This window comes from Musa acuminata, chromosome BXJ1-8 (assembly GCF_036884655.1).
Source record: "Musa acuminata AAA Group cultivar baxijiao chromosome BXJ1-8, Cavendish_Baxijiao_AAA, whole genome shotgun sequence".
Taxonomy (NCBI): domain Eukaryota; kingdom Viridiplantae; phylum Streptophyta; class Magnoliopsida; order Zingiberales; family Musaceae; genus Musa; species Musa acuminata.
This window is the reverse complement of record NC_088334.1, coordinates 47,172,953-47,197,704: the sequence shown is the minus strand read 5'-3', so window position 1 is coordinate 47,197,704 and position 24,752 is coordinate 47,172,953. Positions and strand designations below refer to the sequence as shown.

At 40.8% G+C, this 24,752-nt stretch overlaps 3 protein-coding genes across 8 annotated transcripts; 1 reads left to right on the top strand and 2 right to left on the bottom strand.

The window, feature by feature from the left end:
- Positions 1 to 74: 74 nt before the first annotated feature.
- Positions 75 to 3,372, bottom strand: LOC135588313 (uncharacterized). The gene is made up of 2 exons (XM_065080388.1): positions 2,268 to 3,372; positions 75 to 394 (listed from the first exon to the last, which is right to left on the bottom strand). Exons 1-2 carry the CDS (start codon positions 3,278 to 3,280, stop codon positions 355 to 357), a joined length of 1,053 nt encoding a protein of 350 aa, XP_064936460.1. The 5' UTR covers positions 3,281 to 3,372; the 3' UTR covers positions 75 to 354.
- A 5,005-nt stretch (positions 3,373 to 8,377) lies between these two features.
- LOC135588311 (leucine-rich repeat extensin-like protein 4) lies at positions 8,378 to 10,735 on the top strand. Its single transcript, XM_065080387.1, has one exon. The coding sequence runs from the start codon at positions 8,459 to 8,461 to the stop codon at positions 10,304 to 10,306; it is 1,848 nt and encodes a 615-aa protein (XP_064936459.1). The 5' UTR covers positions 8,378 to 8,458; the 3' UTR covers positions 10,307 to 10,735.
- Positions 10,736 to 13,764: 3,029 nt separating this feature from the next.
- Positions 13,765 to 23,069, bottom strand: LOC135588310 (probable ADP-ribosylation factor GTPase-activating protein AGD14). Of its 6 annotated transcripts, XR_010476191.1 has the most exons (16): positions 22,942 to 23,059; positions 22,598 to 22,830; positions 22,292 to 22,416; positions 20,818 to 20,879; positions 20,529 to 20,616; positions 20,360 to 20,421; positions 20,193 to 20,286; positions 19,659 to 20,027; positions 18,012 to 18,479; positions 17,781 to 17,930; positions 17,589 to 17,690; positions 17,418 to 17,501; positions 14,942 to 15,071; positions 14,779 to 14,848; positions 13,959 to 14,289; positions 13,765 to 13,826 (listed from the first exon to the last, which is right to left on the bottom strand). XR_010476191.1 is itself a non-coding variant. In XM_065080383.1 (15 exons), the coding sequence occupies exons 3-15, from the start codon at positions 22,388 to 22,390 to the stop codon at positions 14,151 to 14,153; spliced, it is 1,917 nt and encodes a 638-aa protein (XP_064936455.1). In that variant the 5' UTR covers positions 22,391 to 22,416; positions 22,598 to 22,827; positions 22,942 to 23,069; the 3' UTR covers positions 13,765 to 14,150. The 6 variants fall into 6 exon arrangements, 5 of the variants coding, with proteins under 5 accessions (XP_064936455.1, XP_064936454.1, XP_064936457.1 ...); XM_065080383.1 differs by having other exon boundaries at positions 13,765 to 14,289; positions 22,598 to 22,827; positions 22,942 to 23,069; XM_065080382.1 differs by having other exon boundaries at positions 13,765 to 14,289.
- Positions 23,070 to 24,752: the final 1,683 nt, after the last annotated feature.

Genomic DNA, 24,752 nt, shown 5'->3' with positions numbered 1-24,752 from the left:
CCCCCATGCGTCTAAAACCAGACCCTGTACAAACAAAAATACTTTGTCATGTCAACCATCAGAAGAAACCAATACAAACAAATGACCAACTTCGAGACTAATCATGCAAATACACATCTTGTCATGAAACTCTAGAATCTAAACGTTTGGGTAAAATGGGGTGTTAAATAGGGGATGCCAATGAGCTAGCTATTCAAACATAGTGGAAATACAAAGCTGCTTCCTCGGCCCCCCAACCACATCGAGTGTCCATGTTACTGCAGTACAGAATTTGTTATTTAGAACAGCACGTGGAAGTGGGTGCGCAGAAGCAATCCAAAGCAGCCAATGGATACTCGGGAATCACGCTCTTTCTCAGACAAAGGCCGTCAGGAAGAATGAAGCAGATACGAACCTACAGAACAAGAAAAGCAACAAATTTTAATACCAGATACAGCACAAAAAATAATTAACAAAAAGCATATTACTGCACAACTTTTATCAACTAGCTGGTTAAATCAGTTCAAGACAACAACAATCCAAAGGAGTGCTAGTGGAGTTCTACAAGAGGCCCTTCTCCAGCCCCAGAAGCTTTAATTAAAAGCCCTATAGCATTGATAGCAATAGTCTTGAGGGAAAGCAAACTTTCAGCTCCCAGAGGCCACAGCGGGCATGATTAGGGAGCACATAATCTAATACCCAACTCATATTCCCAAGTAAAAGCCATCAACTTAATAACTTTTACATCAAGACACAACAGACAGAAGCCACAAAATTGCTAATAGTCATGCTAAAAACACCTTATACCATGCAACACTCTTTTAGGGGCCATGTGATGTAACAATACTCGGAGATACTGTAGCATCAAAAGAATAGAACTCTCCTATGATTCCAAACCAATCCAAGTAGGCGATTCTAGGTTGTCTTCATCAATCAGTAGTTCTTTCGAGCTCCAAAGACTACAACAATAACAAGAAGCTGAAATATCTGAACTAACTGGGGACAACTCCATGGATTTTTTTACAAGATACGAGTGACCTGGTCCTATACAAAAATATTAAAGTCCATCCTCAAAACATTTGAAGGGATCTTATGCTGACCATCAAGTACCTAATGCACCACTCTTTCTTCAGGCTTGGGACCTATAGTGAAAAGATTCAACGATATGTAGGCAAAGGCAAATTCTACAGTGTGACAATCTAAGATATGACCAAACAATAAGAATTTCTCAACTGCATATTAACACAACTAGCATGGACCACTTGATACACCCCCAAGGGGATATGTCCTCTGGCTTGAGAAAGTATAGGACTTTATTTATTTATTTTTTTAAAGTGCACGAGTTACTGCCCTTCTCCACATAAACTTTTTCAGGGGATTCACCCACAATGTTGCGGGGTTGTATCTTATCCCAAATACTTGAACAATTACATAAGCATGTCTAAAATCAATTAATTTAACAGATGTCAAGTTCAAGTTGGGAGTCCAATGCGGCGCAAGCACTTCCAGAGGTGAGTTCTTTCAGTATTGACTATTGAGTCAGGGACTTGTACTCATTTCTAGGGCAGAAATCTTGTACTTTCCTCTCAAGACTTCCATACTTTGAAAGCTAACCTACATCCTTTCATTATAAAAGTCCCAGATCCAAAGCAACCCAATTTCATTGAAAGCTAACCTACATCCTTTCATTATAAAATCCCAGATCCAAAACAACCCAATTTCATAATACACAAACATCTTCCAGAAATGATAAGTCTACCAACAACATCCTAAAAAGCTTTATGACAATGATATAAATTTAAAAGATGCTTCGAGAAGTGTCAATCATAATGCTGCTACTAACAACTAAAATTAACTCAATTAAAGATATTCCCTAGATGATAGCCTAGTATATTTTTAATAAAGCCTAACTGACATACTAACAAGTGAAAAAATAACAACCATGACATCAATTAAACTTTAATATATCATCTCTCAAAATAACAAATTTCTTAATACAATCTTCAGCATGTCAGAGTCCTCATTCCATTTTACTATCCCAGTCAGTAACGTAACTCCCCACTTCACTAAAACCTAAAGAGCCATCTGTAAACATAAGCCACAAACAGTAGCCAACACTAATGGAATCTAATGTGCCATGCACATTTTAAGATTTCCAATGAACTACTTCATTTTTTTCATTTTGACAAAATAAGAGTGACGACTATAAAATATTGACAAAAAATATATAATTATGTAGAGACAATCAATAAAGGAAAACAAAGTCAACAAGTTCACCATTAACCTACCCGCTAAGGTTATCAGCAGAATCACCATCATCACTGTCTTCCTCCTTATCTTCCCTATCCTCTTCATCATCTCCCCTACCGTCCTCTGTCAATTTTGCAATCTCCTCTTGTGCCTTCTCCAAAATCTGCCTTTTCTGCACCTCCAAATCCCTTTGGAATTCCTTCCTCATCCTTTCCAGCTCTGCCATCTGCTGCCTCTGATGAATCTCCATCTTCTCATAGATGTCTCCAAACTTCTGAATTGACTCAGCAAGCATCCTAAAAGAAGAATCCGAGCACCTCAAGACATTCATCCTCTTTGGTGGGAGCCCATCAGAGTCGACATCCTCATCATCACAGTCACCGTCATATCTGGTGTTCCCTAGACCGTCTCTCTTCTCATGATTGCCACTGCAACGATTCTGATAGACGCTGGAACTAGAAAAGAGATGTGGCTGCTGCCGTCCTGGCAGCGGTGACGGGGATGACATCAAAGCGTCCATCTTCTTAAAATAAACCCATTTGCTTCCAACATTCCCATCCTCCGCCGTGCTCGGCTTCTCCTTCTTGTACTTCTCAAACCGATTCCCACGATAAGCGTTGGTTCGATTAGCCTTAGAGGCCAGCGAGACTTTCTTGGCGATATCGCTGCCCTCATCCGCTCGGAGGCTCCTCCGACCGTTCTGAGCGAAGCGATCGCCCCACGGATCCAGGAGGTCGAAGGTCGAGGTCCGGGCAGCAGGCTTGGAGGATGGAGCGGAGGCCTCGGGGTTTACACGCGGGGCGAATTCGAACCCCAGGGCGAGTTCATCGATCCTCTTCCGCTTGCCACGGCTCTCGGATGAGGAGTCGTCATCGTAGTCGTCGTCCATGGGCTGATGCATGTCGTTATGCTCCTCCTCGTTGTCCTCCTCTTCTTCTCCTTCTTCGTCCTCGTCATCGTCGGGGTAGCGACGACCAAACGGGGATCGAGGCGGGAGGTCGCGGAAGGGGGCCTTGGACCGACGATGGGGAGGGAACCGGGCATCGTCCATCGGCAGAGGGGGAGGGGGAGTGGGAGGAGGGGAAACCCTAGGCTAGGTATTCGATCCGGGCATTTTAGGAGGCGACGCCGAACGAATGACACACGATCGATCGCCCAAATGAGACTCGCGGGCCGGGTCGGGTTTACGACCCGCAAGACTATCACGCGAGTCCAACGTCACATCCAATTCAGTAGCCCGATTCGTTCTCTTGTCGCGAATCACCCAACACTGCTGCACCAAATAGTGTCAGAAAAATTAGCCCTCACTCCACAGAGGGTCGAAGATCTGTTATTGCGAGGGTTAGTGTAAACCGTGGGTACTTTGAATCAACGGAATCCTAGTTCCACTGCACCGTTACGGCACAGCGATCAGCAATCTGCTATTGGTTTTGCGTATGTTACGGAGTCTATCACGTGCATTGGCTTTATTGATGATGATAATAGTTTGGCTTACTCGAATTCGTGAAATCTGCAGTGTAACGAAGAAAATGTAAACAAAAGTAAAAGGGAAAACAAAGGAATCTTCACTTGACGACTTTGGAGCAATAATGCAAAGGCATAGGGTGCTTCCTGACGAAGTTTGTTGAAATTAATAATGATGATGTTGAAATCTAATTATAATAAATTTGTTTAGGAGACGACTAAGAGACTCTCCTAATTATCGTCATGTATCCTACCTCCCAAGAACGAAACATCAACTATTAAGATTATAGATTTATTTTCAATCTTCCTTAATTCCTAACTCATCGCTCTCAGTGATCTTATAAATGATAAGAAAAAAAGAAAAGATAACTTTGATTCTCTTATAGATCGATATTATTACAACTTCTGTATTTCAAATAAAGGTTTTTTCTAAATGGTATCGTAAGGTATATATCATAAATTTGATCTATCGTTAATTGATTTTAATTTTTGACATATATAATAATATCATAATTATTATTTTTATGCTAATAATTGATATTATAGTTATATTTTTTAAATCAAATATCTTAGATCTGTTTATTAGCACCTTTCACTTACGAAATATATTATTCAGTTTTGATTTACGATGCCCAAACAATCCATATATATTATTGATTTACTTTTCTATCTAGTTTGACTTGTCGCCTGCTTGCGAGTAATGTGAGATTTCTTGCGTCTGATCGATAGACCACCATTGATTGCTTGTTGTCGATGACACTATTGTTAAGAGCGATGGCCTCCCGTGGTTGTTACCATAGTTGCAAGTAGCAATTGTGTATAGGTGCTACCATCTACAGTGAAATCTCCATTGGGTGCAACAGCCAACGACAATCACATGCAAGTTGCTTGTGTGCAATAGCCTTGTAATAGTTGACCTACCTTAGTCGTAGGCGATTGCAGTGGTGTCACTACTTGTGACAAATGTGATTACTATAGTAATGTTGCTGCAACAAGAATATTCACAACTAAGCAGATGCATGAGTACAATCGTGCATTGCAATGACTATGAGGGTCGTCGGTTGATACAAATGCATAGTTGTCCAATGTGATGATCGTTAGTGGTGCATGACAACATACGTGTTCCGCTTGTGAGGAACCCATGTGCATGCAATGAGAACAATCATGTATGGGCACGATGAGAGGGGACAACAAAGGAAGTTCATTTCATAATTTAAATTTATTGCTTATAGTTCATTTCATAATCGTGTATGTCATCAATAATAGAAGCTGGATTTATAGTATGATTTAAAGTCACAAATCAAGCATTATGGTTATAAAATTTCATCTCAGGATTTGGTGTGGTCAACTCAATTATCAAGCCACTAAGGATTTTTTATGATAACATCATAATAGTTTTCTTCTCTAAGTTTAATAAGTGCTTTATTGATTTGCACATCAAGATAAAATACTTGATAGTTAGAGAAAAAGTGCACAAACAATAAGTATCAATTAAAAACCTAAGTACCACGATAATGATTACTAATCAATTTACTAAGGTTTTACAGTATAAAGAATACATTTTTATTTATAATTGGGCTTGTGAGTAAGTTATAAAAGATATGGTGATGCTATTATTGATATTTTTTCTAATTTAAAATTATTTTATTTTTAATTTTATATTATATTTATATTTATGTATATTATAATTGAATATGATAATATGATTACCTTGATAAGATAAATATAATATCTTGATATTATACATGGGTCATTATGGATTATATTAAGAAAAATTAATAATATTATAGTACATAGAAGAGAGTATGATATGATAATATACGATTGCTATACCTAACATTTGTAGTTGGACTTACTATAGTACCTATTAAGCTTACTGGTTTATTTTAAGATTTATAACAATGTATAAAATATTTTTCAAAATTTTTTTTTGAATCTAATTAGGTACATTTATTTTTAAATATAATTTTAATTATTTATTTATTTTGATTTTAAGTTTCTTTTATATCTTATTAATTAAGGAGTCAATTGAAATAGTATTAAATTATATGGCCATATCTAACAACATGAGATTATAGATTAAATATGTTTTTTGAATGATATAGAAAGATGGATTTGATCTATTATTATTATTATTGTTATTGGATCTTAATTTTTGAAAATTTTTAATATAATAATAATAACATAATTACGAGCATGGAAAAAAGCGAGCGAGCGGCGATGATAAAACATCGTCATATCAATCATCATATCAGACAGGAGACTACTGTGGCTCGATCGTATGTGCGGTTCGCCAGCATCATCTCGCCCAAATGGTACCGTTCTGGAATTTACTTTTTCAGCGCTCGCTTCATCTTTTCGTTTTTCTGTTTTGACGGCACCGACACCACCGAAGCGGACGCGATCTACTCGTGCCGACGGCGACAAACACGAAAGCCCCGCCGGCCCGCGAGGGGTCTTTCGTTTGTACCGCTGCGCAACTCCTCCGACTGGTTGGGCATCCATCCATCCTACTATGTCCATTTTATTATTGCCCACTTTTCCAACCCTCTCCTGCTCCTCTTACCTCAGTAAATATCTTCTAATCATCGCTCTGTGCCAGAACACATACAGTACGCCGATAATGACAGTGGCTAATCCTTTCTGTGATATTATAAAGTGCGAACCGGTAGTTAAAATGGTATGGTGGGACCGGATCGATCTCCCCTGACACTTTTTATGGCGAGTCTTGCTGTTTATGGCTGTAATATTAGTACAAGGTGGACTATTGTTCGCAGGCCACAGTCCCCGCTGCATGACGTGGCACGTAAACCCAAGTAGCTTTCAGTCCCTAGTTCACCCAAGCTGGCGTCGGCATGAGTGTGACGGAACAACGAGGAGTTCATTTAGTTTGAGGGTTGGATCAAATTGCATGGAGCAGTGTACAAATGCACTTAGCGATATGTTCCAGTCTAATAATCTATTATAAAAAGAAATGTGAGATCCAGGAGCAGCTAGTCCAATCAATCCTGCGCTACTCGGTGATGGGTACAGGAGCAACAAGATCACCGTCGGAAATATGGTCTTTTAAGTTTGGATATTATACGTTACAGCTCGTTTCGAATAAGAATCAAAATTAAATTATTTAAATGATTTATCGATTCTAAACCGTATCAGAAAGGGATCAAAGCAGTCCGATAGAGGAGCAAATGACTAGTTTGCCCCTCCCAATAACTATATTTAGGGATATTTTGATTATTTTATAATTAAACAAATCTAAAATTATAGTTTTCCCCTTCTACTAATCAAATACCAACTAGTTTTGAAGGCATTTTAGGAAAACAAAAATCCTATAAATACCTCTCAATCTCCTCAAATTTTCTCTTGAATTTTTTATTAAGCACTTATTGAAGCTTAAACATTCTTAATCTCTTGAGCTCTCTTGTTGATCTGATAACAAGTGGAAGCCACTAGTCATGGAGCAAGTCTTAAATATGGAAGGATAAATCCCGAATGAAACTAGATCAAGCATAACCTATAAATCGGTTAAAATTCAAGTATGCATAGATAATCGATTAAAAACGATGAAATAGAATAAAAAAAAAAATCACTCGTGAAGATAATGACATTTTATTCAACATATAATTTTACTTAATGAATGAACGATCCAAATATTAGGTATCGAAAGTGATTAAATATTTATAATTTTAATTAATTTTATAAATTTTTTGATTATGTCATGACACATTTACACTCATATATCTATTTTTAAAATTTTAAAAATAAAATTTAATTTTACATATTATAATTATATTTTAATAAAAAAAATAAAAATATATTGATCTGAATCGAAACTAAAATCGATCGTATCGAAACCAAAACAAAAACCAACGATTTCTATTATAAAATTAATACTTGCAGTTCGATTCTAGTTTTAAATTTTACTAAATTAAAACCACCGATTTCGAAATGGATCATGAAAATTAAGCACAGTAAAGACGTGAGAGGATCATCTTTAGGCCAGCCGACAATTGTACATCTCTCGTTACTATTTACACTTCAGGGGACAAACCATATATCGTGCCCTTGTGGCGTCGAATCCTCCCATCGCAGCCGTTGGATCATCCACGGAGAGCTGCCGCCCACCAGGGAAGAAGGGGGCGGTGACAACGGAGAACAGATCCACAACCGACACGGGCGTCCCGTCCCGTTACTGATTAACGAACTGCGTGGAGCATACAAACTAATAATAATAATGGGATCTGCAGCGGTGCCCAAAGCTCTACGATGTGCACGCCCGTCGCAACGGCGGCATTCTGTTTCTTAATACCCAATCCCATATTGGATCATCTAAAATACTTACTTGGTAGTCCCGATGCCTGATGAACGGAAAAGGATTCAAACCCAACCTTACTCACTTGCTCCCTCCAGTTATCAACACTGGGGGAAAGAGAGGAACAAGTGCACGAAGAAGATGCGACTGTGGTACTCGGGGAGGAAAGAGGTCATCGAGACCGTCCATTTGAGGAGCGAGGCATTGAGCTGTGATTTGGCTGTTCACCTCGGGTATGCGTCCTTGTATTGGTTCGCTCCTGATCCTTTCCCGTTTCATTCATCGATACTCGGGCCCCGCCTTTCATCCCCCGAGGCATCCTTCTTCCTCCATAAGTAACAGACACAACAGCAGCAGCAGCAGCCGCAGCCGCAGCCTCTCTCTCTCTCTCTCTCAGTCTCCCCCTCTGTGCAACCAGAGTCGAGCCTTGTTTCAACATAGGAGGATGATGAGATGAAGAAACATAGCAGAGCGAGTCCGTTCTCCTTTCTTCTGCTATTATCCTCCCTCCTCCTCCCTCTCGCCTCGTCCTGCTCGGGGAGCCATGGCCACATCCCGCGGCTGCGGCAGCTCCTCCATGATGGCCATGACGCCGATGACTCAGCTTTCCCCAACCCCCACCTCCGCGACGCCTACATTGCCCTCCAGGCCTGGAAGCTCGCCATCATCTCCGATCCGTTGAACCTCACCGGCAACTGGGTCGGCCCCGGCGTCTGCAACTACACCGGCGTCTTTTGCTCCCCCCTCCCTTCCGAACCCAACCTCACCGTCGTCGCCGGCGTCGATCTCAACCACGGCGACCTCGCTGGCTACCTTCCCCACCAGCTCGGCCTCCTCGCCGACCTCGCCCTCCTCCACATCAACTCCAATCGCTTCTGCGGCACCCTCCCCCGCTCCCTCCGCCGCCTCGCCCTCCTCCACGAGCTCGATGTCAGCAACAATCGCCTCGCCGGCCCCTTCCCTGACGTCGTCCTCCGCCTCCCTTCCCTCCGCTACCTCGACCTCCGCTTCAACGAGTTCGAGGGCGCGGTGCCACCAGAGCTCTTCGACCGGGATCTTGACGCCATTTTCATCAACCACAACCGCTTCGCCTTCGACATCCCTGAAAACCTCGGCAACTCCCCAGTCTCCGTCGTCGTCCTCGCTAACAACCGCTTCCACGGCTGCCTGCCTGCCACCCTCGGCAACATGTCCCGGACGCTCAACGAGATCATCCTCATGAACAATGGCCTCAGCTCCTGCTTCCCCCCGGAAATCGGCCTCCTCCGGAGCCTGACCGTGCTCGATATCAGCTTCAACAAGCTCGTGGGGCCGCTGCCGGGCTCCGTCGCCGGAATGCTCAGCCTGGAGCAGCTGGACGTCGCTCACAATCTTCTCTCCGGAGGGATCCCGGCCTCGATCTGCGCCCTGCCGCGCCTCAAGAACTTCACCTACTCGTACAACTTCTTCACCGGCGAGCCGCCCCAGTGCTTGGCGGTGGAATCGTTCGACGACCGCCGTAATTGCCTCGCCGATACGCCGAGGCAGCGCTCGGACCGCCAATGTCAGTCCTTCCTGTCTCATCATCCCGTCGACTGCTCCACTTTTGGCTGCAAGCCCTTCGTACCGGCACTGCCCCCGCCGCCTCCTCCGACTTCTCCGCCACCGCCGTCACCTCCTCCGCCGCCTTCTCCGCCACCACCGTCACCCCCTCCGCCTTCTCCGCCACCGCCGTCACCTCCTCCACCACCTTCTCCGCCACCACCGTCACCTCCTCCGCCATTTCCTCCACCACCTCCGCCACCGCCTCCTCCTTCTCCACCACCGATACCTTACTGTGTCCGGTCGCCACCGCCGCTGCCAGTCTACTGCCCACGATCTCCTTCGCCACCCGTCTACTGCGCAAGATATCCATCACCACCAATCTACTGTAAACAATCTCCACCGCCACCTCCACCGAACTTCCCTCCACCACCTGTGTATTTTCCGCCACCAAGCCCACCCCATTCTCCCCCTCCATCTCACCCATCTCCACCACCTCCGATCAATTCCCCCCCGCCGCCGCCAAGTTCACCGCCGCCTCCGCCACCCAACTCACCCCCACCTCCGCCTCCATCGTACTCCCCACCTCCGCCTCCATGTATAGAGTCTCCTGCGTCACCGCCTCCATGTATTGAGCCGCCGCCACCTCGGTGCATCGAGCCACCACCTCCTCCGTGCGTGGACCCACCGTCACCCTCACCCGTATCCGAAGAAGTAGAACCACTGCCCGCTGTTGTTGGAATTTCATATGCGTCACCTCCGCCGCCTCCTATCTATTAATTCATGTGCAGATTTTCTTGGTCACCCTCGTACCTCTCCATCGCTAAAGCTATCGTCTCCCTTTTTTTCCCAGTATTCTTGGCAAATCTTCCGGTGAAATATTCCTCCATCAAATTCTACATTATCCTTCTTCTCCTCTCTTCTTCGTGGTTCCTCCACCAGATCGCCCGACTTGGATATTATTGTGGATCGTCAATAAATGCGTTGTAAGAGACAAGAAAAATATTGAGGGAGCGTAGGTGCAGGGCAACTGAACGTATAGTGGAGCGTGAGATGCCAAGGAAACAATCTCATCAATGGCGCGTTCTCCCTCCTCTACTCTCTTCTTTCCCTTCTCATATCATGGTATGATTGATTCATCGAGTATACTCAGAATGCTACCTCCGTTGGTAAGCTTCCTGTCCTACATTGCTCGCTGTTATTTCTGTATGTTTGGAGGTGACTGCATGCTTCTTGATGCGACTGCTGTGCTCTTGTGCAACAAATTTGATCTCTCGAACTCGATAATTGTGGAGAGAAGTGATGGCCTGTGTTCTTTAATTAATTATTAAATCTACCTTCAATTCGAATAATCCTTCAGCTCTACAATATTTTATCTTCAAATAATAATTATAGTTTTATTTTTATGAGCACAAATATATAGCTGAGAATACGATACGATTCAAAGAAAACGACTAACAATATATTGATTCAATAGTAATGAACTCCAAAGTTTAGAGTAAGTATCAACGAAAATAATTAATAGAGTCTCTTTTGTACAAAAGAGTTATGCTCATAACAAATAATTGATGATCGCTACATATTGGATCATATGTTTATGAGATAAAAAGGTATCATATCAATCAATGCTTATTTATCCATTTATTTAAATCAATTATATGGAGTAAATCCACTTTGATAACGAACACATTATGTTTAATACATATAAATCTCTTCTTTTTTACGTCACATGGCATATATATATATATATATATATACATACATACATATATATACATACATATATATATATACATACATACATATATATATATATATATATATATATATATATATATATATATAAATCAATTATATGGAGTAAAACCACTTTGATAACGAACATTATAATGCATCATCATGGTCCTCCCACTCCATTAGGAGGAGTATTATGATAACTGATGCACCATTGGCTCGATTGAGCACTATATTCATCATATGACGACCTTAAGCCAAAGATAAGGAGTGGTGAAACTTAATATCATAAAATGCTTATGGCTTTGATGAGGGTCTATGTCTTCTAGGTAGACAAATCTTTAGATAGATACAAGTCCAACATCCATAGATTTCAATGTATTGCTTATAGTGAGGGTCTATGTCAAGACCACTCAACTTGAGTGGTCTTGACATATCAGACCATTAGGAGGACTCCCCTGAGAGGTGGTGGGTGAACTGGTTCCCTTAGAGTTGGAGATTCCATCAGTTTGCCTTTGTCGATTCCTAATGGAGGGGGAGTGTTTGGCTAGTTAGTTATATGCTTTGGTAGCTCTCGTGCCTGCCTCTCCTTCTCTTATATTGATACGAGCGTTGATCTAAAGACCCAATGAGACCCTTGACTACTCTATTGCCTCTTCATGCTCTTCTCTCGATCGGGAGGATTTAAGGGCCTTTCTTTTTTCCTATTATCGGTTGCCCAAAAGAGAATTCTCGACAAGTTTAGTTCTATAAGAATAAAAGCTAAGTCACACATGAGAATTTAGAAAAAAAACTCTCAAGTATAAAAACAAGGAGCTCCAAATACACTCATTTGGGTGATGACATTGGATTTAAACAAGACCCGAGAGATTTGGAAGGATCACTCCGGCGAAGAAATATAGAAAAAAATATTCATTCCAACTCTTGCTAGTGCTTGGTGCCCCTGTGGATCTTATATTTGTTTTGGGTTGAAAGGAAATATGTTGAACCACAAATGTTATAGCACGAATGTAATAAGATAAGCATCGTGTCAATGCGAAGACCATGACACTCCTTGGCAAACAATACAAGGTAGTGCTATGAGTTTGATGCCACCTAAACAAGTGAGGTTTCTCTTGTATAAGAAATATCATAATAAAGAAGGGAAGGAGGAAAGGGAATTAAACTTGCACCTCCAGTGTGTCAATATAAGTGTAAAAATAATGATTTAGCATATGAAGCTGATCACAAGATGGAGCAGTGAAGAATAGAGATTGGAGATAGCCATAATCTTCATAAATAACACAAAAAGGTGAACTATAGCGCTTCACTATCCGAAGGAATCATCATGAAGGGACATCCTCCCTCGCAATAATTACTTTTAATCTTTTTGAGGAAGAAGAGTGGTTGGTAAAGGTTGATAGAGGCAAAATAATTGATAATCAATCTAATTTCTAGAAAAAATAATAAAGTAGAAGACATTTTGGAAAAGGGTTTCGAGAGATTAGTGAATGCCCAAATTTTAAAGGTTCGACAATGCCAAAATTCTTAGTAAGCATAAAGACAATGAAAACTAAAAAATTATCCTTTTCTTAGGGGTTGTTGATCAACCATTGACTTTGTCACTCAAACCCTCTCTTCGCTCGATGGATCAACTAATGGGGCGACATGCCCATAATTTCCTTAAATTTTTAAGGGTTCAACTAGATGTTGAGGTCGAACTACTTACTTGATTGACTAGGGAAAAATCGATAGTTAAACAATGATCTCAGATTGTCGAGAATTGATTCACATCCAGGCACCATAACCAAGACACACTAAAAGCGGTTATGCATACTAACTCCAATCACACGAGTGGATCAACATCTCGGCTAATGCAGTCGACTTTGATTATGAAGCTTCCTTTTATTATTGTGCAATTGAATCTTACTATCAAGTATCCTTCATCCTTGACGATAAAATCTAACCACGATTTGCCTTCAACACAATCGATCGAATCCAACCATAAAACATTGAAACTTCCTTTTATTCTTATGCAATTGAATTTTACCATGAAGTATATCCTTCATCCTTGACGATGAAATCTAACAATGATTTGTTTTCTATACAATCGAATCCAACCATAAAACATACCCAACCACAAACCAAGATTATCTTCAACATAGTTGGGTGAGGCTAGAAGCAGCATTGATCTCCAAACAGATCAAAATGGTTATTGTGTTCCGACATCTTCCGCATACTGAAACACAATAAAAATATATGATAAAATAACTTAACACGTAAACATATCGACTAATGTCCTCGTAACAGATCCAAGAAATCTTATCCGATTCAACGGCCTCCCAACATATCGACCAAGTGTCATACCCACATCAGCATCGGCTCGATGCTACCTCAGTCTTATCTGCGATTGATGACAAACAGTCGGCAGCTAGATGATACAAATTACAATCATCCGTCATGGTCCCCAAGGAAAAATAACTTAAAAGATCACCTACTAGTTTCAGGAAAGTACTACAGTTCCAAGCTGAAACGATCCTCAACACGATTAAAGAGCTCAAACAAGTGCTTCGCGCATCTAGGAAACCTGGACAAGCATACAAACACGTACAATTGGCACATCAAGCCACGCTTCAGTATATGTATGAAAAGCAGCAAAAAATAAAAATAGAAAAAGAAAAGACATTTGCCAGAACCTTCTCATCAAGAGAAGTTCTACCTCTCTAATGCTATTATTACAGCACATTTTCTCGCTACTGCCATTAAAAATCAACTTGAGATATTCTTCACTGCACCAACCCTTTGGCTCTCCTAATCAGACAAGCTAGCTCAGACTTTTCAATCTCGACGCCTACCAGGCAATGCATGGAGAGATCCAAGGCATGAACCAGTCAGCCGTATCAATGCATGTTTATCCGAAAGGATTTCCTCCAGGAGGAGCAAATGTACTTGGGGGTTGTGGTTGGTAGTTTCTGGTTGCTAAATGCTGATCGCTCCCTGGTAAATTAAAAGAAGCTCCTTCCATGCTAAAACCTCTGATTGCTTGATGCCTGCAGCCATATAACCAAAACTTAGCCGCTTGTAATTTGTGGCGTAATTCAAAAGAACAAAATTACCAGTAAAAGAAGTCTTATCATATAGTGTTCAGGTACAAACTTGTGATATGTATCCAATTAATGTGGAATGTTATAATCCAGTATTTCACCAGATTTTTGATTAAAATGGAATCTAAGAACAGGTAAAGGAGCCAGAAAAAAGAAATCACAAGAACCCATGAGCATGACATAATACAACTTTAACATCCCTATAAGTGAAACACAGATTTCTAACATTTAATCAAGCTTATAACATACTGCATAGATATTGCAAATGAAACAAATAATACGCATTGCACTTTTGACAGACTGACCACTGCACCAAATCTATTGCTTCTGAATCATTTACGACTTCCTGATCTATCAATACTCTAAGTAGGTTCAGATTGATTGTTGAAGAAAATAAATACACAGAAAAAAGCAAATTAACTCCAAGAGACTTACGTCACAGGAAACATAGCTATAGTTGGTGACTGGCGTATAGGACTTGCACCTTGCTGTACCATATACGGACCTGAAGATTGAATTCAACCATTGGCATCAATGAATTATTAGTCAATTATGATAACATGCCAGAAAACACAAATTAAAAGATTTATTATTTTACTTTGAGGCACAGCTGACAGAATTTGCTGTTGGGGTAACCATTGTTGGGTGGGTAAGCTGGATGTATGCAGTATGGATGAATGACCATCCACATTTGGTAATGCTCCTTGCAGCGGTGCCAAATTTGGGAACTAAACGGAAAGAAAGAATGATAACAAATGGAACAAAGAAAAAGTGAGCAGCTGCAGACCTTAGTCCTTTCTTGAAAAGTTGGCAGTCAAAGTAACATAAACTCAGAAGAGACTTGAATCATCCACCACACGAGTTGTTTTAGGGCATAATTATGTTATTATGCTTACGAATAATGAAGTTCCCCACCAAAATTACTAACTGTTACGTGAACGCGATGTCTAACATTATATGTGAGGATATAGTTGGAAGTAATATAATCTGATGAAAGAATACAACTCATCCATCTGATAACATTGTATACAAAGTTGACAAGTCTGTGCTTGCATGATTCAAGTACCAAGCACACAATTATCACAACAAAAAAGTAATTAGTGAAATTTAGTTACATTATGATCTGGTGGCCATTGCAGATGCCCTGACTATTCCTAGTAACTTAAGAATAGTACATAACAAGCAAGTGTTTCCCATCATAGCATCACTCCAGTTCACTCCACATGCTCAAGAAATCAATTGCAAAAAATTAGTGATATTACAAGAGGAGGCAGACACATTAATAAAACAGCACAGAACATGTTGGGAGAATGATGAAAAATCAATGTCAATAATGGTGTTAAGAACTTGATTCAAGAATTCAGTAACAGAGTAAAACAAGAATTAAGCAGATGCATTAACAAACGGACAAAAGAGAGGTGGCAAAAGATATGATTACTATTAGTGGCATGCGAAGAGAACAGAAGAAGGCCTAACAAATTTTAATAAAAAATATAAATAAAGATTTAAATACTCTTTACTAAATATATGACTCTTTATAAATCTTAATGATGACAAAAGATCAACGTAGCTGATTTCAAGTAGTTGAGACTTTATGACTTTGTTGTTGTTGTCATTGTAGTTTAGGGGTTGTTCAAGAACTTATTGTGTGTAACACGAAAGAAAGCTGTTAGCATGACCTTTATCCCTTTTCTTCCCAAGCTCACATATCGTCCACTTCAGAATTCAAAAAGGACTAATTTATGTTCAGAATAGAGTTGATTGGAATAAACAAGGAAAGATGAACAATTTATGATATAGTTGCAATCTTATTGAAGCAAGCATTTCTCTGACAAAATATGACAATTTGGTACCTGGATTTCTCAGTTGACAGGCCATAATATCCCATTACTTCAGTTAAACACATTCAGAAACTGAAATTGTTTAGTTCAGCCAAGATCAGACATTAAACTGATCAGATTGGGCTGTCCTCACTGCCCAATTCTGAAATCTAAGATAGCCTGAGGTTAGTGTTGTTTTTAGTTGTCTTATGCATGTCAGGGAGCCAACCTGGTTCAGTACCCAATTCGGTTGCAAGGTTGGAGTGCGGATATGAGTGGATTCGGCTGGATCCCTGCAAAACCCAGCCATGAAGCATCCCAAATACCTAAATGTGACCGAATCTAGACATAAAACGTCTCGAATCCCTGATGCGACTGATTCCATCCATGTAACATCTCAACTCCATGACTGAAATTGACTTGATTAAATCCAGCCATGGAGCATCCCAAATGCATGACATGGTTGATTCAGATCATGAAGCATCCTGGGTCTATGACATTGACATGCCAAGTCAGGAGCATCCCAACCCTATGGCGTGGTCAAGTTGAATTTAGAAGCACCTCGACCACCCAACGAAATGGAAATCACCCGGCAATTTATTTCACCAAAACATTGTGCCCTGACACTCTACGTGTATCGGAGCACAATGGGGCAGATGATATGGGAAGTTTACATCTTCACCATCCCAACACTCATATCAGAGACTCCACCATGACATTTGAGTGACTCCTCAAGTCCAAGAAATGTCCGCCAAACTCCACGAAACCACTCTCATGAAATAACTTCCCATGAAATTCTGACGCTTATTTGACCCATCTTTAAAAGGGCTTCAGGTACGAAAATAACTTCTCTTTCAAAAGCCCTATTTTCTCCACACATTTAACCTAAGTATCAGAGGGGCATTCGTCGGACCTATCCATACACTCGTTTCGTGACATATGTCGACCTTACAACCCAATTGGATTTGGTACTGAAATAGGTTGGCTCCCACATGCACATAGGACAACCAATGGTACCCACATATCCTTGCTCAAAAAATGTTTAGATTCTCTGTCATGCAGTTCAAAGTTTAGAAAAATTAAGGTGTTCAAGTGTATACAATGTGGAAGATTCATTTAGCTCATCAAACTATTAAAGAATCAAATAGAGAATACCCACTATTTATGCAGTGGATCATTACAGAATCCCAAAAAGATAAATTTGTTAAAAAAAGACTCCAAAACATATTATAATCATCACTATAGTCAACATACCGTGGAAGCATGGACTAACTTTGGTTCATCAACAAAAGCAAATGGGTTTGATGATGTCAAAGAATGAGAATAAGCTGGCAGAGCCTGCAGTGGAAAAGGTTGCAAGTCATCATAAAAAATATGACATTGCAGAAAGTTTCCCATTAAAAGATGAGACGCAGTAGCACATACAACTGCAGTTGGATATTGTGTACCATAGCCCATATAACGCTGAGATGTCTGATAATAAGAGAATGGAGCCAATGTTGACGGATAAGTCATGGTAAAAAGATCCTGCAATTGAGTTGATAGTCATGAAGAATTCCCACTGCTTCAAGCATGTGAATCATCAATCATTACAAGACCCTGTATTCAAATGATTACCGCAGGAAGTTCTCTTCTTCCACTAGGCTTTGCCTCTGAAAAAGAAGACTCTGGTGAAACTCCAGCAGTGTGTTCATGAAGTGGTTTGTACACTACCTGAGATGATTGACCAGTTAGAGTAGCTGTGGTTCCATGTGAATTTGGTGCAACCTGAAGTGAATTGTGTACAAAACCTAATCAGTTATTTACTAAATAATCTAACCAGGTTAAAATATTGACAAATAAAAATACCTGGTTGCTTGGAGCCCCAATACCAGGAGTGCTGAATGGTAGATTACTTGACTGAACGTTATGAGCTTGGAGTGGAGAAAGCTGGTGCTGCTGCATGGTTGGCCATTGCCCAGAACTAGTCTGGTTGGAAAACAAATTGATCCCAGCAACAGATACGCTTGGAGTCCTAGCAGCAGAAGCAGTCTGCGGAACTGACAACTGGGATAGCACAGATTCCAGTGTGCTTACAGCTGGTCTCACCTGGGTCACCTTCAATTGGGAAGAGTCATCAAAAGATGCCCAACCTCCACTTTCAGCAGGCAAAGAGGCAGTTTGTTGGGGTACGGATTGATTAACAGCTCCAGCAACAGGAGGAACAGGATCTGCATCAAAATCAATCAAACTTCCAGAGCTTACCAATTTCAGCTCAACTGAATTCCCAATACTGGATCCTCTGCTACTTGAAGATGCCACATTCTGAAATATACCCTAACAATAAGTATCTAGCCTTAATAGTTTCCTATAAGAAACTCATGCTCAAGATTCAAGCGGGAGAAGTTACAATCCAGGAAAGAAGTTTATTTCAACTTGCAGTAACCATGCAAAAGAAATAATTTCAAAATAAGAAATTCATGCTCAAGATTCAAGCAGGAGAAGTTACAATCCAAGGAAAGAAGTTTATTTAAACTTGTAGTAACCATGCAAAATAAGTAATTTCAAATTGTAGTAACCCTGCAAAAACAGGTCCCACAGGTGGATAAATTGGAGATCGGTCAAGAAGTATGACTCAAGCAAACTACATTTCCATCTCTTGGATGACACCCATGTATAATATCCATATCCTTTTTTAGTCCCATGCTTACAGATCAGTGGGTTTCATGACATCTCAATAATGCTTACCAAGATATCATCATATACCAGACACAAATCCAAGCAAAAGTGCATATTTCAGGTATGATTCAATTCCTGATTATGAATTTATTGTGAATATCTTTTTAAGTAGAATAATGAGATTTTCCAGGTTCTAGTACAACATAATTTACATATAACTAGTAAAGGATTACATGAGAGGTAAATGGATAATCTACTGAAGAAGATTACACAAAGACATTGCCAAAATGGATCAAAAGCAGTAAAATGTATAATATTTGCTTAATATATGGTTATATAAAATTAACAACAAAACAAACCTATCTTAGATGAACTAAGTGACTGTGTCATCCTAGTTTAGTTCCACATCCAATGTGGATGAAGAATTGAGTGATTTACCATTAAAATCCTGGAGGTTCTTCTGGAGGTCTACATTCTCAATGGATATACTCCTCAAATATTGTAGTTGTTTTTTTTATTACAAGCAATAAAACAACTGCAACCAATAATATCAATATAAACAAACATCCAAAACAGGACAAAGAGGCAATCACTTTGATCTTGAATCAAGCACAAGTTTGGGTAAATATTTGAAATTTGAGAATATGATGGTTCATATCTGGTATGACGAGTTTAAGCAAGTGCGCATAGCATCACCATATTAATGATAAGACTAAGACACTAATTTCCACCAGAAGGAAAGTGCATAGGTGCATACACATGCAGACAAGATTAATTTACATAAAAAGCACATGAATGTGCCAGAAATGCTGTATTATTAGACACTATAAATTTCACCTGTACAGGTGCAGAAGTACGAGGGAATTGAAGTCCACTTGGTTTTGCAGGGTCACCAATTGGAGCAGGTGGAACATTGATGACTCCTCCAACAGGTTGTACCACAGGAGATTTAGATGCATCAACATCTTTCTGTTGGTTTTGTGACCTCTCCTCAATCTTTGGACCATCAGGAAACTGCTGGTCCACAATATTGCGCTCTTGATTTCTGTGTACAGATTTATCATCTCTGTCAAAGCGACCAGGGCTTGTTCTGTAGTTGTATGCAGGACTTGCAGAACCAGGTCGTTCACCATAACTTCGCCCATTTGTATCATCATATGGTGGGCTTTTGGAACCCCTATTTAAATAAGAATCTTCAATATCACCCTACAAATTAGTAAAATTTGTCACAAGCAGATATGGTGAGGGATATCATATGCCTAGGTACCACAAAATAAGTATCACAAAAACCAACAATGTCAGAATCACACTATATTCAAGATGATAAATGTAGCAAATATTTTAAGATCTTCCAGAACACTAAATTATCACCTTCACTCTTGGAGGTCTGTCAAAACTTCTTTCCCCTGCATATCTCCGGTCCACATAGACATGCTTAATGAATTCTCTAAGTCTGTCAATATTACTGAAACCAAATGTTGAATAAGTTTACAACCTAGACAGGTACAAAAAAGAAAACACTAGAATCAGCAGTAAACCTGTTATCAGGAAAGGAATGATGCTGTGGGTCCCACTCTTTGAAATAAATTTCTTTAGCACGCTGCATATAAAGGACAAAGTTAAAAGATATCACAGGAAAAGTCAGAAAGAACTATTTTTTGAAGAGGCATCAGATTAAAGAAGTGCTCGGATGGGCAGCTCTCCAACCTCATTCCCTCCTTCTTGAAGAGCAGAAACTTCCTGTGAAGTAAATTTGGCCATGGATATAGACTTTACGCGGTGTGTGAACTCTCGACTGAAAAATATAGTTGTGAGGTCAGCAGAGAAGCAATGAAGAATAGTATGTCATCCAAGATATTCGGCAAAAGACTCATTATCAAACATATATATTTTTAATAATCCTCATGATCATAGATAGGTGCATGCCAATCAAGAAAGAGAACCAGTGGCCAACAAAATAAAAAATAACTAAAAGGAGTTGACAAGAAACACTTACTGTATTCCGCTACAATTTGTACATATGAATGTCCAGAAATTTGTGCATACATATTGAGGCCCCTGTCGATGAGAAGTAAATTAACATAGGCCATCCTCCATAACAAAGGTCATCTCACTTAAAATCCCAACTCTAAGCAATGCAACTTAAAGGTGTATGAGCTAGATGATAAAGAAGTCACAAAGCAACAACAAACTAGTCTTGGTAATCTGCAATATTCAGTCATTCTTCATGTAGTTGTTCTGTTACGCAAATTACTATGACCATATTCAAACACCAGCCATCACTATATGATTAAAAGTCCCTAGGGACATTTGTGACACACGACACATTTTGAAGAGATACGAGATACATTTTTCATTTATGAAAAAGGACTAAATCACCCCACGCACTCTCATCCCCATCTTTTATTATTTCCCTCGAAAAGAGAAGCACAGGATGAAGTACTTGGTCGATACACTTGCCACACATGAATGTTTGTATTATAAGAACAAAAAAATAGCATCCATGAAGAAGGCCAAAATATATTGCAGAACAACAAGAACTCCAGAATCATATAGATTACTTTAAGACAGTTATGGAGTGATTTTTATATAGATAAGCATACATCAAAAATACTCATGGAAATGGAGTATATTACTTTGAAACAAGATGGTGTGGCAAAAGACTAACATAAAGTAAATAAAATAAGTAAAACAAACAAAGTTGTCACATGGAAATGGAGTTTCTCCTCTCTGTTCCAGCTGAATACAACTGAAAACTGTGAAAGAAGACTAACATAAAGTAAATATAGAATAAGTAAAACAAACAAAGTTGTCACATGTGTCACTAGAGTCAAAGAAAATGTAATGATCAGATAGAATTTTAGTACTAGAATCGTTCCTGTTAAAAGTTTCATTTGTGACCAGTCATGTACTAGAATTTTAGTTTCTCCTCTCTGTTCCAGCCGAATACAAAAGTTCCCAAGCAGATAAAAGGGGGAGGTGGCAAGCAAAGCACATGAGACGCCCATCTGGTAAACTATAAAAAAAGATAAAGAAAATCAAGGTACATCTGTCAATTTGAGTGATGCTACTCAAGGCGGAAAAGAGAAATATAGCTGGCATAGAATTTAATTTTTTTACGGAATTTAGTGTGTCATGTGTCTCTCACTTCAAAAAGTTCTCAAGGAGGCTATAGTTTTACAAAGTATCATTTGGAACCTATATCTTTTTCGTTTTTTTTTTAAATCTCTCTGTATGTCTGGTTGATGCCCCATGCGTTACTGAACCTACAAGTAAAACGAGAAAGGGTCGCCAACAAATGCTGAAGGAACCAGAACAACTAAATTTTAGATATATCTACATATAGTATGTTAAATCGGCAGAATTAACCTAATTCAACGACGTGAAAAAGGAGGATAAGTTGAGATCTGGCTAGGGTAGTTGGGGTGACGAAGAAATAATGAAAAAGAGATACTGATAAGAAGTAATACCAGACTATTGCAGTTGATGCATCTCCGATTTGCAGGAAGCTTCAGGAGCCCGCGGATGATCCTTTCGTTCTTCTCATCCTCCCTCACCCGACTCGCCATCGGAATCCCCCTTTTCCTTGCTCCCTCTAGAAGCGACCCAAGTCCAAGAAGAGGTATAGTCAAGTAACGGAAAGAAAGAGCAGCCCGGAAGTCCCAAAGAAACTGAGGGGCTATGCTAAGACTCCTCAAGATCTGCAGCCTAGCGAGACGGAAAAGGGAGGCACAGAAAGAAAGCAAGAAAGGTCAAAGTGTGAGCAGCAAAGAAACCTTTTTTGTCGTCACTTTATCCTTTTTTTTTGCTCTCGATTAGGGCTTAGGATAGAGAAGAAGCTTGGACTCTCGCGAGAGCAGCAGCTACTAGAATATGGCGAAAGAATTGGAACGGGGAGAGGGGGCACGGATGACGGAGAATCAGCCGCATCGATCGATCTGTCCAGATTCGGGGATTTTTTGTTGCTTCTGCTTCCCTTCGGATGGGGCTGCTGCTACTGCCGCTGCTGCTGAAGATGGATATATAGTTAATCGATGATAATAATAATAACAGTAATAGTAATAGTAACCGAGAAGGAAAAAGGAAGAAGAGAGAGAGGATCGCAAGAATCCTCGTTGACCTCCGCTTCGGATGTCATTTGAAAGGGAGGAAGACGGTCTTCCCTTCGGTCTCTCTGGATTGGAGCAAAATGTTTCGCAGGTGGGCGACGGGCGCCTTTGGCGGCCCAAGCTGCGTTCACGCCCCCCGCATTTGTCCTTGAGAACGCCCTGAATTTACACATATGCCACCAGCGCATTTAAGTTTATCGCCACCTTTGGCGGCCCAAGCTGCGTTCACGCCCCCGCATTTGTCCTTGAGAACGCCCTGAATTTACACATACGCCACCGGCGCATTTAAGTTTATCGCCACCTTTGGCGGCCCAAGCTGCGTTCACGCCCCCGCATTTGTCCTTGAGAACGCCGTGAATTTACACATATGCCACCAGCGCATTTAAATTTATCGCCACCTTTGGCGGCCCAAGCTGCGTTGACGCCTCCGCATTTGTCCTTTAGAACGCCCTGAATTTACACATATGCCACCAGCGCATTTAAGTTTATCGCCACGTTCCCGTTTTCCCGAATCGGAAGTGGAGCTCCTGACCATCCGCTGTCATAATTGGCAATCTGATTCTGTCGGCAGATGCATGACCCGTAAGAGTTGCTACATCATCAAAAGTATACTCGATCCGCTTGTTTATCATGGATCTCCTACCTGTCAATCTGCGCTGTTGCTGCACAGAACATCTGCGCTGGAGAGATGTTTGTTGATCGAGTACAAGAAACATGATCGATACATTTCCATTCTCCGTCACCCTGCGGCTGATGCGCATAGCATAGGCTGGCTCTTCTTCTGCAGCGGTGTTTCAAGGAAATTGCGGCGTGCTAGATAGATACATTTCCTTTCTCTTGCGCGTTGCTTTCTCTATGATCACTCCTGCTTACCATCTATCTCACACTTAGTTGTGCTTACCTCGGTTTCTTCCTGCTCTGTTTTTTCGGAAAATGATTCCCTCTTCCTATAGTTAAGTCCACCGGAAGAGGTTCTCCCCGTTGGTTTTCTGCCAGGTTGGGAATCGAAGCACCGAATTGCATTTTTAAGTTTACTGTTAAGTACTCTTCGTTCCTTCAAGAATTTTTCCCCCCACCACCACACACGATCATGACCTCGACTTGGGTTTTTGTCCGGCTGCATGGGATCGATGTTCACGAGCCGCCCCAGCAACGCCATTAACGATTAGAAATCAAACAGTATTCTTCTTGTATTGCTAAGTGTTAATACCCGGTCACGACTCATCACGACCATCCTCGAAGAGGGGTAGCAAATGTTTCCGAACTAGTGGCGGCCTTGTTCGGCCTTACCATCAGCTCTTCTCGGGCCAAGAACGGAAACCAAGGAACAGATGCTGCATGCAGGGTGTACACTTCTTTCCACGTCCATCTCTCTCTCTCTCTCTCTCCTGATGCCTGATGGTAGGATTTCCCTGTTGACAACTATCTACACTTGCATGCAGGCATTTATACTTCGTCCGCATCTGATCCGGAGAACATTGTGGCTGTTAAGCATGCCAATATATCAAGCTCTGCTATTCACTCCGAAAATTGCAAGTCATCTCGAGTGCCGGGCCTTTTTGTTGGTCTGCTAATTCCGCGTATACTGACGGCCCTTATCAACCAATGATTCCTCTCACTGCCTGCTGCAGTTGTGATTTTGGAGCTGTGTAAAGACGGTTTTGCAGCAGGCAGGTGGAGGTCTCATGTTTGAGCTATGGTGACACAGAAAGTCGAAGAACCCTGGATCATTCAACGTACTATGCGCATCTATGATGAATGCAGTAATAGTTTCAGATACGCAACGCCGGAACCGGCGAGAGACCCGAGCAGGAGAGGACAA

Bases quoted from the DNA above. Each gene is read 5' to 3' on its own strand.
- LOC135588313 (XM_065080388.1), bottom strand. From the start codon at position 3,280: ATGGACGATGCCCGGTTCCCTCCCCATCGTCGGTCCAAGGCCCCCTTC. The intron at 395-2,267 runs GTAGGTTAATGG...CTTGTTCTGTAG, and splicing joins TCTGCTGATAACCTTAGCGG to GTTCGTATCTGCTTCATTCT.
- LOC135588311 (XM_065080387.1), top strand. From the start codon at position 8,459: ATGAAGAAACATAGCAGAGCGAGTCCGTTCTCCTTTCTTCTGCTATTA.
- LOC135588310 (XM_065080383.1), bottom strand. From the start codon at position 22,390: ATGGCGAGTCGGGTGAGGGAGGATGAGAAGAACGAAAGGATCATCCGC. The intron at 20,287-20,359 runs GTTTACTGCTGA...ATTTGGTTTCAG, and splicing joins CATTCCTTTCCTGATAACAG to TAATATTGACAGACTTAGAG. The intron at 20,028-20,192 runs GTGATAATTTAG...ACTAATTTGTAG, and splicing joins ACAGACCTCCAAGAGTGAAG to GGTGATATTGAAGATTCTTA.